Source organism: Nicotiana tabacum, chromosome 2 (genome assembly GCF_000715075.1).
Source record: "Nicotiana tabacum cultivar K326 chromosome 2, ASM71507v2, whole genome shotgun sequence".
Taxonomy (NCBI): Eukaryota; Viridiplantae; Streptophyta; class Magnoliopsida; order Solanales; family Solanaceae; genus Nicotiana; species Nicotiana tabacum.
The window spans coordinates 128,257,842-128,270,522 of record NC_134081.1 but is presented as its reverse complement, the minus strand read 5'-3'; the positions used below and the strand labels follow the sequence as shown (position 1 = coordinate 128,270,522).

Sequence of the window (12,681 nt, the reverse complement as noted above, 5' to 3'; positions counted from 1 at the left end):
GAGATTAACTAGAACTCTTCCACCAAGGAAGAGTAGCATTAGAACTCTAGTTATTTCTTCATCTACTAACTCTATATATTGCAGGATGTTCTTACTCTACAGGCAACGCACAAAAGCAGAAGTTAAACGTGAATTGAGAGCAAAATAACAAGGCATTTTGCAAGCAGTTCGTGTGTGATTCAAGTGTGCGAACCTGAAGCTACATGAACCAGATATAAGAACCAGTTCCAAGTGTCTGTCTCTTATTCTAGTTCAATTGTAGTAGGTGTTTTCATATTGTACCTTTCAGCTTTATCTAGAGGCAATTGTAATAGGTACTTAGAGTATTCAAGTTAGAGTTAACTTGAAGTTGTCGCAACAGTTAGAGGCTGTGTGCCACAACGTGATTAGAGTTAATCCTAGGTTTACAAAAGTATTTTGTAAATGCAGTTTTTTGGCTTAGTGATTTAGTGAAGAGTTTTGGAAAAATCCTACTGTGAAGTAGATCGTGATTTTTTCACCTTTTGAGCCAGGTATTTTTCACGTAAAAATCCTTGTGTTCTTTAATTTCTGTATTCATTATTCCGCAACAGTAGTATAAGGAACACATAGAAGAACCAGATCTTCTATAATCTGTGCACGCGAAAAATTGAACGTCACACAAATCATCCACTTGTGTGGTATTAAAGTTAAATCAGCAGGCAACTTATTCATGTCTTGAGCTACAATAATTTTGATGCTTCTTTTCTTTTTTCTAGATATTAAAAAATCTTACTACTAAACTAAAGTTGGACCAAGTTCCAATTAGTTATACATATATATTTAATCCAAAACCGAACATCATCTTTTTTCCCCCTCGACGCGACGTATATTCTCATCAATTCAATAATATAAAAATGCACGGGTGGTTGCTCCTTGAATTCAAGTATAGTCAACCATGTTTGGCCAAAAATTAATATAACTGGAAACATCAATGTACATATTATAAACAGACCCCAACTCTCATCACCCGTCCTAAATTCCCCAAAGATTCCGTCATTGGTTAGTTTTCCAAACGACCCAGAAACTGTCGCCGCTAGTTTTCGTAGCTACTACGAAAGCTAGAAAGAATCCATTTACGTTTTCGATCTGTAAATTAGAGTGCTGATAGAGAGGGGGAGAGACACATTATTTGTGTCCTCTCTCCCATTTCAGTCAGTTTCTTCGAATGGCAAAGCAGAGGGATGAAACTGAAAAGGAGGAGAGGGTTGTGTTAATGGATGGGGTTTTAGAGGGGATGCCCCTCTTTGCAAAAGAATTAATAGCTGGGGGTGTGGCTGGTGGATTTGCTAAGACTGCTGTTGCCCCTCTTGAGCTTATCAAGATCTTATTTCAGGTGCTCCCTTCTTTCTTTATTCTTCTCTTTTTCTGCTTAAATTCATTATCCCTGCGGGAAGTTAAAAAAAAAAAAAAATGGCCTTTCTCGTTAATGGCTTAATGGAGCATTACTGAATTGGGCTTGTCAAGATAATGATGCTAATCTTGGGTTGATGTACTGACCATGGAGAATGATTAACAAACTTAAGAGAACGAATTACACTGAGTGCTATTGACACAAGTGCTAAAGTGTGTTACTAGAAAAAATTGATCTTTGTTATGCTCTTGGAAGAGCTCAAAATTTCTCTTTCACGGGAATTTGTTGAACATTACTCAAGTGACGGTGGACATCTATTTGAGGAATCTTATCTTGCTACTCAGTTACAAAGTGGAAAATATAATGAATCCCGGAAGATCAAAGTCTTATCCTTAAATTTTCTTCTTCGTAGACCAGACAAGCTGAATTTCGGAGTTTGGGGCTGTCCGGATCCTTTACAAAGATTGCTAAGACAGAAGGAGCTCTCGGTTTTTTCAGGTGAAGAATCCACAATTACTGCTTTCTCAATTGAGAGATATATATTTCATCTTAAGCTTCACATGTTTTGCTGGTGGAGCTCTTCTCCAGGGGAAATGGAGCTAGTGTTGTTCGCATTGTGCCTTATGCTGCTTTGCATTTCATGGCCTATGAGGAGTACCGCCGCTGGATTATACAGAGTATTCCTGGAGTTGGGAGAGGTCCAGTTCTAGATCTTGTAGCAGGATCGTTTGCTGGTGGGACTGCTGTACTTTTTACCTATCCACTTGATTTAGTTCGAACTAAATTGGCTTACCAGGTAAGAGAATACGGGGACATGTTCTTTCGTTTCCTTTCATCTGAAATCAATTGACCAGAGATCCGCAACTTGATCAAATTGAGCTTTTCCTGAGCTGGATTATGTTCGTCCTAGGGATATGAGTTGAATTCGTACTACTGTTCCATGAGCAATTTTTTGCTTATGATCGTCTAGGTTGTTGGATCCCAGAAGTTGAATGTACAAGGGCTTGCTACAGGTGAACAGTTTTACAAAGGGATACAGGACTGCTTCTCAAAGACATATAAGGAAGCTGGAATAAGAGGGCTGTACCGTGGTGTTGGTATGAAGTCGTTGCCTTACAATACTTCTGATTAGGCCTTTTTTGTCAAGTTTTGTCAGTCTAATAACCATGTTGTGTTTGCAGCACCATCACTCTATGGAATCTTCCCATATGCGGGGCTAAAATTTTACTTCTATGAGAAAATGAAAAGCCATGTCCCTCAGGAGCGCAGGAAGTCTATCGCAGTAAAACTAGCATGTGGATCTGTTGCAGGACTACTAGGTCAGACTTTCACTTATCCCCTAGATGTCGTGAGACGGCAGATGCAGGTATTATACTGAGACTGCAAAGGCAAACAAGTGTTTTTTGTCATCAACTTGCTGTTGGAATGACAAAGAGAAGACAATATTTCAGGTACAACGACTCTCCGCACCTAGCAGCAGCCATGAAATGAAAGGAACACTTGATACTCTTGTTATGATTGTACAAAGACATGGATGGAAGCAACTATTTTCTGGGTTGAGCCTCAATTATGTGAAGGTAATGCGATATCTACTCCTTAAAGTACAGAATTTCTACATGTAAGAATGGAGGGTATGCTGGACATTTTAAGGTATAGAAGTGAAAACATATGAAACTTATGATTGGTTAAGGTTCAACAGAAAGTATAAGGGTCTCAGCCTATTTTTCCAGGCAAAATGCCAGTTGCTAGAACCAAAAGTGGGTAATTTGTTCGTTTCCTATATTTTAATATCTATTACTGGCTCTGATCAATGTGCTTTCTGAAATTAAGGTTGTACCATCCGTGGCAATTGGATTTACTGTTTATGATTTGATGAAATCATACCTGAGAGTACCATCAAGAGATGAAGCTGTTGTAGAAGTTGTTACCAGCCGCAGAAATAGTAAACCATCATCCCTGCACTCTTAACAAAATTTTCTCAGGCTCAGAATTGGACTTCTAAGTTTGTACATCCATTCTTTTAAGAAAAACACAAGCATACATTTTCTTTGAATAAGTAGTTGACTCATCAAGCAATTAGATGAGACTGCTGCTCATTGCATCTATAACTAGGTAGGATCCTTTCTGTATATAAACACAATTACATTGCAAATGTGTGGATGAAGTTTGATTTCTTGTAAATGAAAGCTCTCATCCCATCATGTTATACAACTGGTAACTCTTTTCTTGGACTGCTCCTTTCCATTGCTCAGTGTCATCATGGAGTGATTTGCAGTTCCTTTAGTTCTACATCAGTATGACATGAACTAGTCAACAGTAGCATAGCTCTATGTGCTGGACCGGCTAAGTGCGAATATCAAACTTCGATAATCCTCAAATTCTTTCTGTAGCAAATCTGAGTCCATAAAATATTAATAGATGCCATTGTTCAATATTCAACTTTTGTTGCATGTGCCATTGTTCATCAAGGAGGTCTATTAGACCTTGTTAATAGTAGAAACTGATAAGATGGTTCTAGATGTAGCCAATAACAAGAACTGGAAAATTCAGGGAAATTTTAATTGTTTTCTATTGCAAAATATTCATATAACTAATGTACAATGTGATATCATCCTATAAACATGATTGCAAAGATGCATTGCACCAAGTAAATTTACATGTAAATTCTAGAGTAAAAATGCAGTAATAGCTTCAATCTAGACTAATAGACTTCACCAATAGTCATTGCAGGAGCATTTACCGTCTCTGAAATGATGAAACCGCTTGTTATCTCTGACAATCAACTCTCTCCCAACAATCTTTGACATGATCTTAATTGCATTGTGACAGTCACCACATATCCGTAGGTTTTTGATGATCCTAAGAGTTGTTCTTGCCGGAGTACTAATTAAACCATATGCAATAGCCAATCTCTCACTATGATACATCAGCGCTTGCTCCTTAGCCGCCTCATCAATATCATGAAGCACATACCTTGTGTCTGGTACATAACCTGCATCCCTCATTTGCCCGCTCAAGCCTTTCAATTTCTGATATACATCTGCCCTGTGTTGAATTGTGCTCTTGAACTCGTTAACTCTATTCTTACCCTCAAGCATATTAAACTGAGAATGCCTCTTCTGAAATGGTGCAGGGGGCTTATCAACCATATTTCTAGAAGAATCGAACCTAATGAGCAGCTCCTCAGCTCGATCTTCAAGTTCGATATCCCCATGAATTCGTGCAAAATTTATTATGGACTGCCATACTTCTTTTGTAGGCTCAATAGGCATGTCTTCAACAAACTCTAGAGCTTCATTCAAATGCCCAGATTTGCCCAAAACATCAATAATCCCTAAATAGTGCTCAATTCCGGGAACAATGCCATACTCATTCTTCATCAGCTTAAAATACATAAAACCTTGTTTGACAGCCCCCTTACTAGCACAAGCCGAAAGAACCACAGAAAAAGTGTCCCCATTGAGCTCCGACACCCTAAGTTTTCTCATCTGCTCAAACAAAAGCAAACCACTTTCCCCATCTCCACTTTCTGCATACCCACTAATCATCAAGTGCCATAACTCCAACTTCCTTTCACGCATTTTATCAAACACTTTTTTCGCGTTCCTCATGCTCCCGTTCTTAACGTACATTTCCACCAACGTACCATTCAATTCAACATTGTTACTCCACGGCGAGCGTAATAAGAGCTCGTGCACCTTCTCCCCAATGTCCAAAAACGCAAGCTTAGTACAGTAGCTCAACAATGCCTCAAAAACACGAAAGTCAGCGCCAACGCCTTGCGTAATGTGCTCGATTACTTCTTCAAACTTACCTTCATTGCACAGAGTCATCAAGTTAACATCATCTGCTGAGATGGGGCTCAGTGTTAAGGGTTTAGCTTCTTTTTGAATGATACTAATGGTTTTTCTGTAATCTTGCTTGTTATTCCGGCGAGGTCTTGACTGTGGAGTGTAGTGGCTGGTGTTACGGCCAGAGTGCTGTGGTGGGGAAGCGGTGGTGCTGGGTTCGTGTGGCGCAGCGCAGAGGGGTTGGTAATGGAGTGTAGAAGGCGGAAGACGGAATTTTAGGAGAGTGTTAGGGGAGAAGATGTAGTTAGCCGTTCCGGGAAATGAGTGGAGAGACGCCATTGGAGAGGGGTTTGCCTATTCCCACAGATTATCTGAAAAGACATACGAGAAGCTTTGGAGCGGTGCCGTCCGGTTTAGCACATCTTAAAGAGTAAATATCTTCCTATCCAGTTCCGGTTTTTTCCTGCCCTTTCACCCTCCTTTTTCTTTTTGATTTTTCCCCAATAACCCAATACCTTTTTTTTTTTTTTTAATTTATTTAGAGCCATCAGTAAAACATCAGCACCAAAAATTTAAGCATTTATACTTGGTAAGGCTTTGAGATAAGGTATAAAAAATGGAACTACTTTATCGTTAAAAAAATAAAGAACCAAAGGATAAGTTTAATCTTTGATCAAATTTAATTTTAATTTTGACATGGAATTGGAGTCTAAAAGTTATTTGGATTTTGGAATCTCTGGTGCTTGTTAAGTTTATTTTTAACTTACCCCTCTAGTATTTTGCCTATGGAAATCTATCACTACACATTTTCTAATATGAGATCATCAAAAAGTGAAATAGTAAACATTCAACCTTAATTATTCACGTCTCCGGACAAAAGTTTACAGAAACTACGTAAGGAACCAGAATGAAGTGCTGCGAACTGTTTAGTTCAGTTACCAAAAAAAATTTAAAAAAATAATCAGGGTAATTCCACAAGTAAAAGGTTTAAAAAAAGTAGTGTGTATGATACCAAATTCTGTTATGAGGAACCAATGAACCAGTAACTAGGAAAGTAGGAAGCAGAGGAAGAAAAGAGGATAATTTGAGCGAGAATAAATCAGACGAGTTTTATCATTCAAAAAGGGTGCTGCTCACTTACAATCCTCCTATTTATCTATGAAATGCAAAATAAGACTAACTAAAACAACTAAAATTTAAAATAACAGCAACAAACACGTGAACAAACCTTAGTTGTTAGCCCCCATGGCATCTGAACTGGTGTCTGAGCTGGCATTGGAATATGTGTATCAGTGTACACGGACCTTACCCTTACCTTTAAGAAGGCAAAAAAATTATTTTCGATGTTTAGTTCTGTTAGATTACAGAAATTGACGTCAATCTATCTCAAAGAATCCAAAGCAGCACACCTTAATGTGATGACCCTCCATGTCATCATGCCACCCTTTGGCATATATTAATGCCATGTGGAAGCTTACATAGGAAGAATGATAGCATTTGTGAGAAGATTGTAGAGAAGTATGGACATTTCCTTTGAAAGACCCTAGATCCCTATGTATTTGCTAGGAAAGTCCTTGGAATCTTCTAGGCTTGTAGAGACTTCTAGAGAAAACCCTTATCTTGTAAATATTAAGGACTTGTGTAACAATTAATATTTACACACTAGCCCCTAGGAGACTAGTATATAAAGGGGGCCATTCATTTGTATTTCACCAAGCAAACAATTCAAGTTCTTTCTAATACAAAACTTCCTTTAATAATTCTCTTGTATTCTTTCTAGCATTCTCTTAGCGATCTTGGGTGTAGTAAGGCTAACTTGGCATAGCAAAAACGTGAGCAAGTTGTGCAAGATCGTAAGCAAATTGTCAAGTGCCGTACGTATACTTAGTTAACGACTAAGGACGTGACAACGTGACATCAGAGCAAATGTTGCAACAAAGAGAATGGCGAACGACGGAGAAATTAATGTTGCCAACACCTAAGCCAATGTCATCCAAGGTGCTGCTGGTAGGAGTGGACTTAACAAAAAGAGAAATTCCACCAACAAGAGCCAGGGGGTGCCACCCGAGGTTGTGTCAAACGAAGGGCTTTGTTGCGACCAAACACACTCACGCAAGTATACGTTGTCGTCAAGTAATATAGTAATGAGTAGAGTATCGTTCCCACGAAGACTTATGATTAACTTTTGACTAACTCAAACTCAAATAACTTATCGATTCAAGTGATTTCTCACAAAATAGATAATTTTCTAATTTACTACCTAAAAACTATCAAGTAATGAAATACTAAAGATCAACCACAATACTTAAATGATTTCGAATAACAATCAATAGGAGATAATATTTCAGGGTCATGGGTTATCTAATAATCATGTTGCATTCTTAGCTTAAAATAACTAATTGATTTATCTGGGTTGTTGATTGACAGGGTTGATATTACTCATAAAAATCTGTCGAGTTCTTACTCGCCTATTCAAGCTAGCTTAATGCCTATATGTCTATGGAATTAAGATTAACAAGAATGCATTTACACTTTCTGTATTTCAACCGAGCAAGACAATTAGGTATATTTCTATCCTAATTGCGAATCCGTTCCCCGATGTCCGGGTTCAAGAACTTGCTCTATTTAATTCTATATACAATCTAGAATTCCCACTTTCGAGTTCAACTCTAGATTCGTAGATAGTAATTCACTGTTAGCTACTCAGAAAATTAATTAAAAATAGAATTAAATAAACAACCCAATATGATAAAATCAACTTTGTCAAATTAAACTTCAAACATCAACATTCATGTATCGCCCATGACCCTAGAATAATAGGGTTCTTAGCCACTCATGTTCATGCAATCATCAAATAATTCACAAGAGTGCATAATAATCAATAAAAGAAGGAAAAATAAGAACTCAAGATGAATTCCGTGGTTCCCCAGCTTTGTCATGGCTTTTCCCCCTTCCCAATATGTTAGATGACCTAAAAGAGGCGTTTTTGACTTATATATTGCATACAAAAGTCGTGGGCCAAAGTTTCCCTATTCCTAATCCGACTCAGCTTCAGGGATTGATGCTGAGGTGGATGCGTCGCATCCACCTCGTACTCCACTTCTCAGCTTCGCATGCTAGGGTGGATGCGTCGCATCCACACTTTGTTCCTCCATCTCAGCTTTGCCCAGGTGCGGATGCTAAGGCGGATTCTATGGGCCGACTTCACTACTAAAGGTGCACGAAATCTGATTTTTTCTCTAGATTGGATGCGACGCATCCAACCCCTCTTCCTCTAGCTAGAGCACCATTTTTTCATATTTTTGCACTCCAAACATCCTAAATCATCACACACAACTCAATTAGCCATAAAACCAATAATTAAACTATGTTGGGTATTTTAAAGATCAAATAACATAAAAAAGCGGTTAAAATATGGGTAAAGTAACATCAACACATATCGAAATATGCCCAACATTACCACCCCACACTTAAACCTTTGTTCGTCCTTGAACAAACCATCACTATAGTAGACGAAACAAAATTAAGCTCTTATCATTCAAAGCACACTACACCTATGACCATGGTTATTTGCAATAATTAGGCTCTAGAATATGCATCACATACACTTCCCTTTACTTATGTCATTCTTTAAAAAAATATTCGAACAAAAACAACATGCTCACAACAATCCTAACCTCAAAAACCGACTCAATGTCACAATGCACTCATGGCTTGAACACCCAACATCATAGAGAAGTCTAATAACGTTATCTATCCCTCGTGAAACCATGTGCCCTCACAACAAGAACAAGAGAGCGAGTTCAATCCACACATTTGAATCTCATGATCAAATATATTTTAATGACTCACATATATCAAAGAAAATCGCTCACTCTCACAAAGAAGTAACATGCATGCAATTGGTACCATAGGCTTGCCCTTAATGTAAATCTCTACTAATGTAAGCTCGCTCGATCTAAAATCAATTAGGACTTTTTCATGGTTGTAATGTGGGCTAAGGGACGGGTAGGATATATTTAAGAAATAGTGACTCACCCTCCTAAGCACTTTAATACATCACAAAATTACTTTAAGCGTATTTTCTTCAACACCACTTCAATTTCACAAATAATATCACCCACAAAACAGTCCCTTTTTCTTTAAGCACTACTTTAGTTCATACCCACTAGCTAGAACAAGACAACAATTTATTCATTTCTATTTTTTCTTTTTTCTTTTTCTTTTTTTTTAATTTTCGCTAGTGGTGTAGTATTTTACAAAACAAGTGCACCTTTCTTCCTTTCATTGGTTCCACTCAAAAGTCACCCCACACTTAGTCCCTTCTTACTTCTTTTAGCGCTCATCTAACAATTAAAGTGATTTAAGAGGTAAAAGGATCAAAATAATATCACTTAAGAATAAAAAGGGTATAGGCTTGTAATGTGGGTGCCAAATAAAAGTCAATAGGCTCAAAATGGTTAACTAGGGATAAATTTTATTTATGATAAGCAATAAGCTCAAAAAGATCAAAGAAAGCCTAAAATTATTTTTCAAACCGAGCATCACCTCAAATTTCATTTCAACTCACATACCGGGCAAGTTCTAGACACAAGTACAATATATGGGCTACACAAAAACCTCACCACACATGGCACATGACTCACTAAGGACGATCACATTCCGACTCTCAAATAATGTAAGTATTCACGGAGCAACGAGATATTAAGCATAAGCACAAGGTGAACATAAGTCATGTAAACGAGACATAGGCGCCACAAAACATGCTATCCAATTTAACAAGGCATCATCAATAATTTCAAATCATACAGAAGATACTACACATGCCAAAGTATAAATATGCTACTATCAAACAAGTCAAGGGCGCCTAGGTTCATCATTCTTGCTCTTTTTATTCCCTAAATTCCTAATCTACTCGGAAAGAAAAAGGCTACCCGGTTCAAACTACATCACATGGAAAAGAACCGAGGCACAAAGAAAAACCACAGGAGATTATTACTACCTAAAGAAAATTTACTAACTACTCAAGGCTACTACTCTATTTTGGTGCTTTTCTTTAGTTTTCTGTCAATCTCCTAATACTAACTCTAATTTCAAAAATCAAATGAAAATCTTTTTGTATTTTTCTAAGGACCTTAATCCCTCGAGAGAACTGTCCAGTTAGTCCGTCGTCAGGAAAAGTCCTTTATTTTCTATTTTTTTTTTGATAAGGCTACTTACTACGACTACACACAACAATGAACTGAGAGTTACTCCATATAGATGAATTTACTAACTATTACAGGTCATTAATCCAGTGAATATTATAGCCCAAGCCCTCAACAGTATCAAAATTACAAGAATTGTAACAGTTAAGTACATTCATCCACAAAATATGAATAACCCCCACCCCACACTGAAAACTGTGCTTTGTCCCCAATGTACACAAATAAAGTAAAGTAGGGTGAGAAGAAACTCCCTCAAGTCAAGGTGGAAGGCTCATCCGCAGTCTGTGGAAGAGCATCAGCATCCATGGCATTCATCAAGACCCCCCGGCCTTGCAATAGTATCCTCACGAATATGGAGAGCTGTCACAGTCCTATCATCACCAACTGGAGCTGAGTCTGTAGCAGGTGGTACAGCGGCCTCAGTAGGCATGGTGTGTGGAGCCTCAGGGACTATAGGAGGAGCAGAAGTGGATGGTCCAGCAGTGGACGATGCAAGCAGCTGTGAGATGTCTATATCTGCACGTTGAACCAGAGCACGGAGGAGTAATGATACCTCCCTCATCATCGTGGCCTGCTCAGTCTGGACTCGGCTTAGATCCGCACGAGTCTGACTCAACTCATCTCTGGTGGCACTCAACTCTACATGAGTCGCTATTAACTCAGCCCTGTTCTCTTGCATATCAGCTTGCGTCTTCTCAAACAACTGTTGAATGGTGAGCTTAGAAGACCTTCCCTTGTTCGGCTCTAGTACATGAGTAACATCATATGGTCCTGGAGCTTTAGCCTCAATGTCGTCATTCTACTTGTCCCATAGTACTCCCATCTTTGTCAAGAAAGCCGATAGGGTATTTGCAAAGAACAACCTCCACTTGTAGTTCATCCTGGTGCGCTGCATTTGGTCATGCATGATGGCTCCCAATTTGAGCGGTATCCCCTCCAATAAAGCATACAATACTAGTGCTCGGTGTCGAAGGACATCAGTTTTGTGTTGGCATGGCATCAGGCGGCTGCATATGAAATTTAGAGCCACACGTGCTAATGCACTCATGAATTTCTTGGCCAGAGAATGGTACTTCATACTCCCATGCTTTCAATTTGCATCCTTGGCATAGGACCGACCTAATGTGTGCATAATCTGGTGCTTTGCATATGGAGTCAAACCTATCTGTTAGTGTGTGTGGCACCCCTAAGAAATTATTCAGAGCTTCAGCTGAGACATTAATATCCACCCCTCGTACTCTCACAATGCTGCCCCTGGAGTGACGCCAATTGGCGTAAAGCTCTCTGACGATAGTGAGGTTGGCCTTGCCATGGCCCTTCAAGATAGGTCCCCATTGTTGCACCTCTCGAATTGATTTTAGAAACTCTGGGTACTTTTTCTTAAGTGCTCCGATGTTGATTGGCTTTTCTGGAATGTACTTCTTTGAACCCAAGCTCGGAATGCCTTTTCATTAACAAAATTCTTCTCCCAAGCAGCTCGGTCTATTGGTTCACCCTCATCTTCTTCACTCATGTCGACATGTAGAAGCTGATTATCCGAATCTGACTCGGACTCAGATTCTGCAGTAATCTTCTGCTTTCCTTTATCATTTGGGTCACTCTGCTCGGAATGCCTTTTCATTAACAAAGTTCTTCTCCCAAGCAGCTCGGTCTATTGGTTCACCCTCATCTTCGTCACTCATGTCGACATGTAGAAGCTCATTATCCGAATCTGACTCAGACTCAGATTCTGCAGTAATCTTCTGCTTTCCTTTATCATTCGGGTCACTTTGCTTGGAGGCTTTTCTCTGGTTCGGCACAGGTTCTCTTATCTCTATCTCTTTGCTTGGCGGATTTAATGATGTTGTTGTAATACCCTTCTTCACTGTCCTCCTTACTAATTGTTCCTCCTCTTCTTGCTCTGATTCATCAATTAACTGCCTAGTCTGCAGTTCCTTCTCTTTGTCAGTCCGCTTCCTTTTTTCTGTGGATTTAGAGCACTTGTCGCCTTTCCGGTAGGCTTTTTGGGTGGTTGCTTGTTATTATCTTTGTCTTGTTGCTTGGACGGTTTGCTCGTTGCTGCCATTTATGAGCCTCAGTACCTGCAATGCAAAGAAATCAACAATTAGCGTATAGAACAGTGAAGTTCAGCTATAAAGCAATTGCAACATCTTGCACTTCCAATCATTCGCATAGTCATTTCATTCAGTACTTCATGAAACTATAGCCCATGGCTTTCAGCAGGGATATGATAACTCTTTTCATGTTTACAAATAAGCACTTCGCTATATAGATATCATTATGCACAACATGAGGTTTATCCGAGCGACGC

At 38.9% G+C, this 12,681-nt stretch overlaps 2 protein-coding genes across 3 annotated transcripts; one reads left to right on the top strand and one right to left on the bottom strand.

The window, feature by feature from the left end:
* The first annotated feature begins 904 nt into the window (after positions 1 to 904).
* Positions 905 to 3,578, top strand: LOC107768622 (mitochondrial carrier protein CoAc2). 2 transcript variants are annotated; one of them, XM_016587741.2, is made up of 7 exons: positions 905 to 1,354; positions 1,785 to 1,870; positions 1,961 to 2,168; positions 2,343 to 2,469; positions 2,554 to 2,738; positions 2,812 to 2,949; positions 3,203 to 3,578. In XM_016587741.2, the coding sequence occupies exons 1-7, from the start codon at positions 1,187 to 1,189 to the stop codon at positions 3,338 to 3,340; spliced, it is 1,050 nt and encodes a 349-aa protein (XP_016443227.1). In that variant the 5' UTR covers positions 905 to 1,186; the 3' UTR covers positions 3,341 to 3,578. The 2 variants fall into 2 exon arrangements, with proteins under 2 accessions (XP_016443227.1, XP_016443228.1); XM_016587742.2 differs by having other exon boundaries at positions 913 to 1,354; positions 2,824 to 2,949.
* Positions 3,579 to 3,917: 339 nt separating this feature from the next.
* Positions 3,918 to 5,715, bottom strand: LOC107768621 (pentatricopeptide repeat-containing protein At2g15690, mitochondrial). The gene has a single exon (XM_016587740.2). It carries the CDS (start codon positions 5,500 to 5,502, stop codon positions 4,084 to 4,086), a length of 1,419 nt encoding a protein of 472 aa, XP_016443226.1. The 5' UTR covers positions 5,503 to 5,715; the 3' UTR covers positions 3,918 to 4,083.
* Between the last annotated feature and the right edge of the window lie 6,966 nt (positions 5,716 to 12,681).

Excerpts from the sequence above, each read along its gene's own strand:
- LOC107768621 (XM_016587740.2), bottom strand. The coding sequence starts at position 5,502 with ATGGCGTCTCTCCACTCATTTCCCGGAACGGCTAACTACATCTTCTCC.
- LOC107768622 (XM_016587741.2), top strand. The coding sequence starts at position 1,187 with ATGGCAAAGCAGAGGGATGAAACTGAAAAGGAGGAGAGGGTTGTGTTA. Across the intron at positions 2,470-2,553 it reads AGGGCTGTACCGTGGTGTTG|CACCATCACTCTATGGAATC; the intron begins GTATGAAGTCGT and ends TTGTGTTTGCAG. Across the intron at positions 2,739-2,811 it reads TCGTGAGACGGCAGATGCAG|ACAATATTTCAGGTACAACG; the intron begins GTATTATACTGA and ends GACAAAGAGAAG.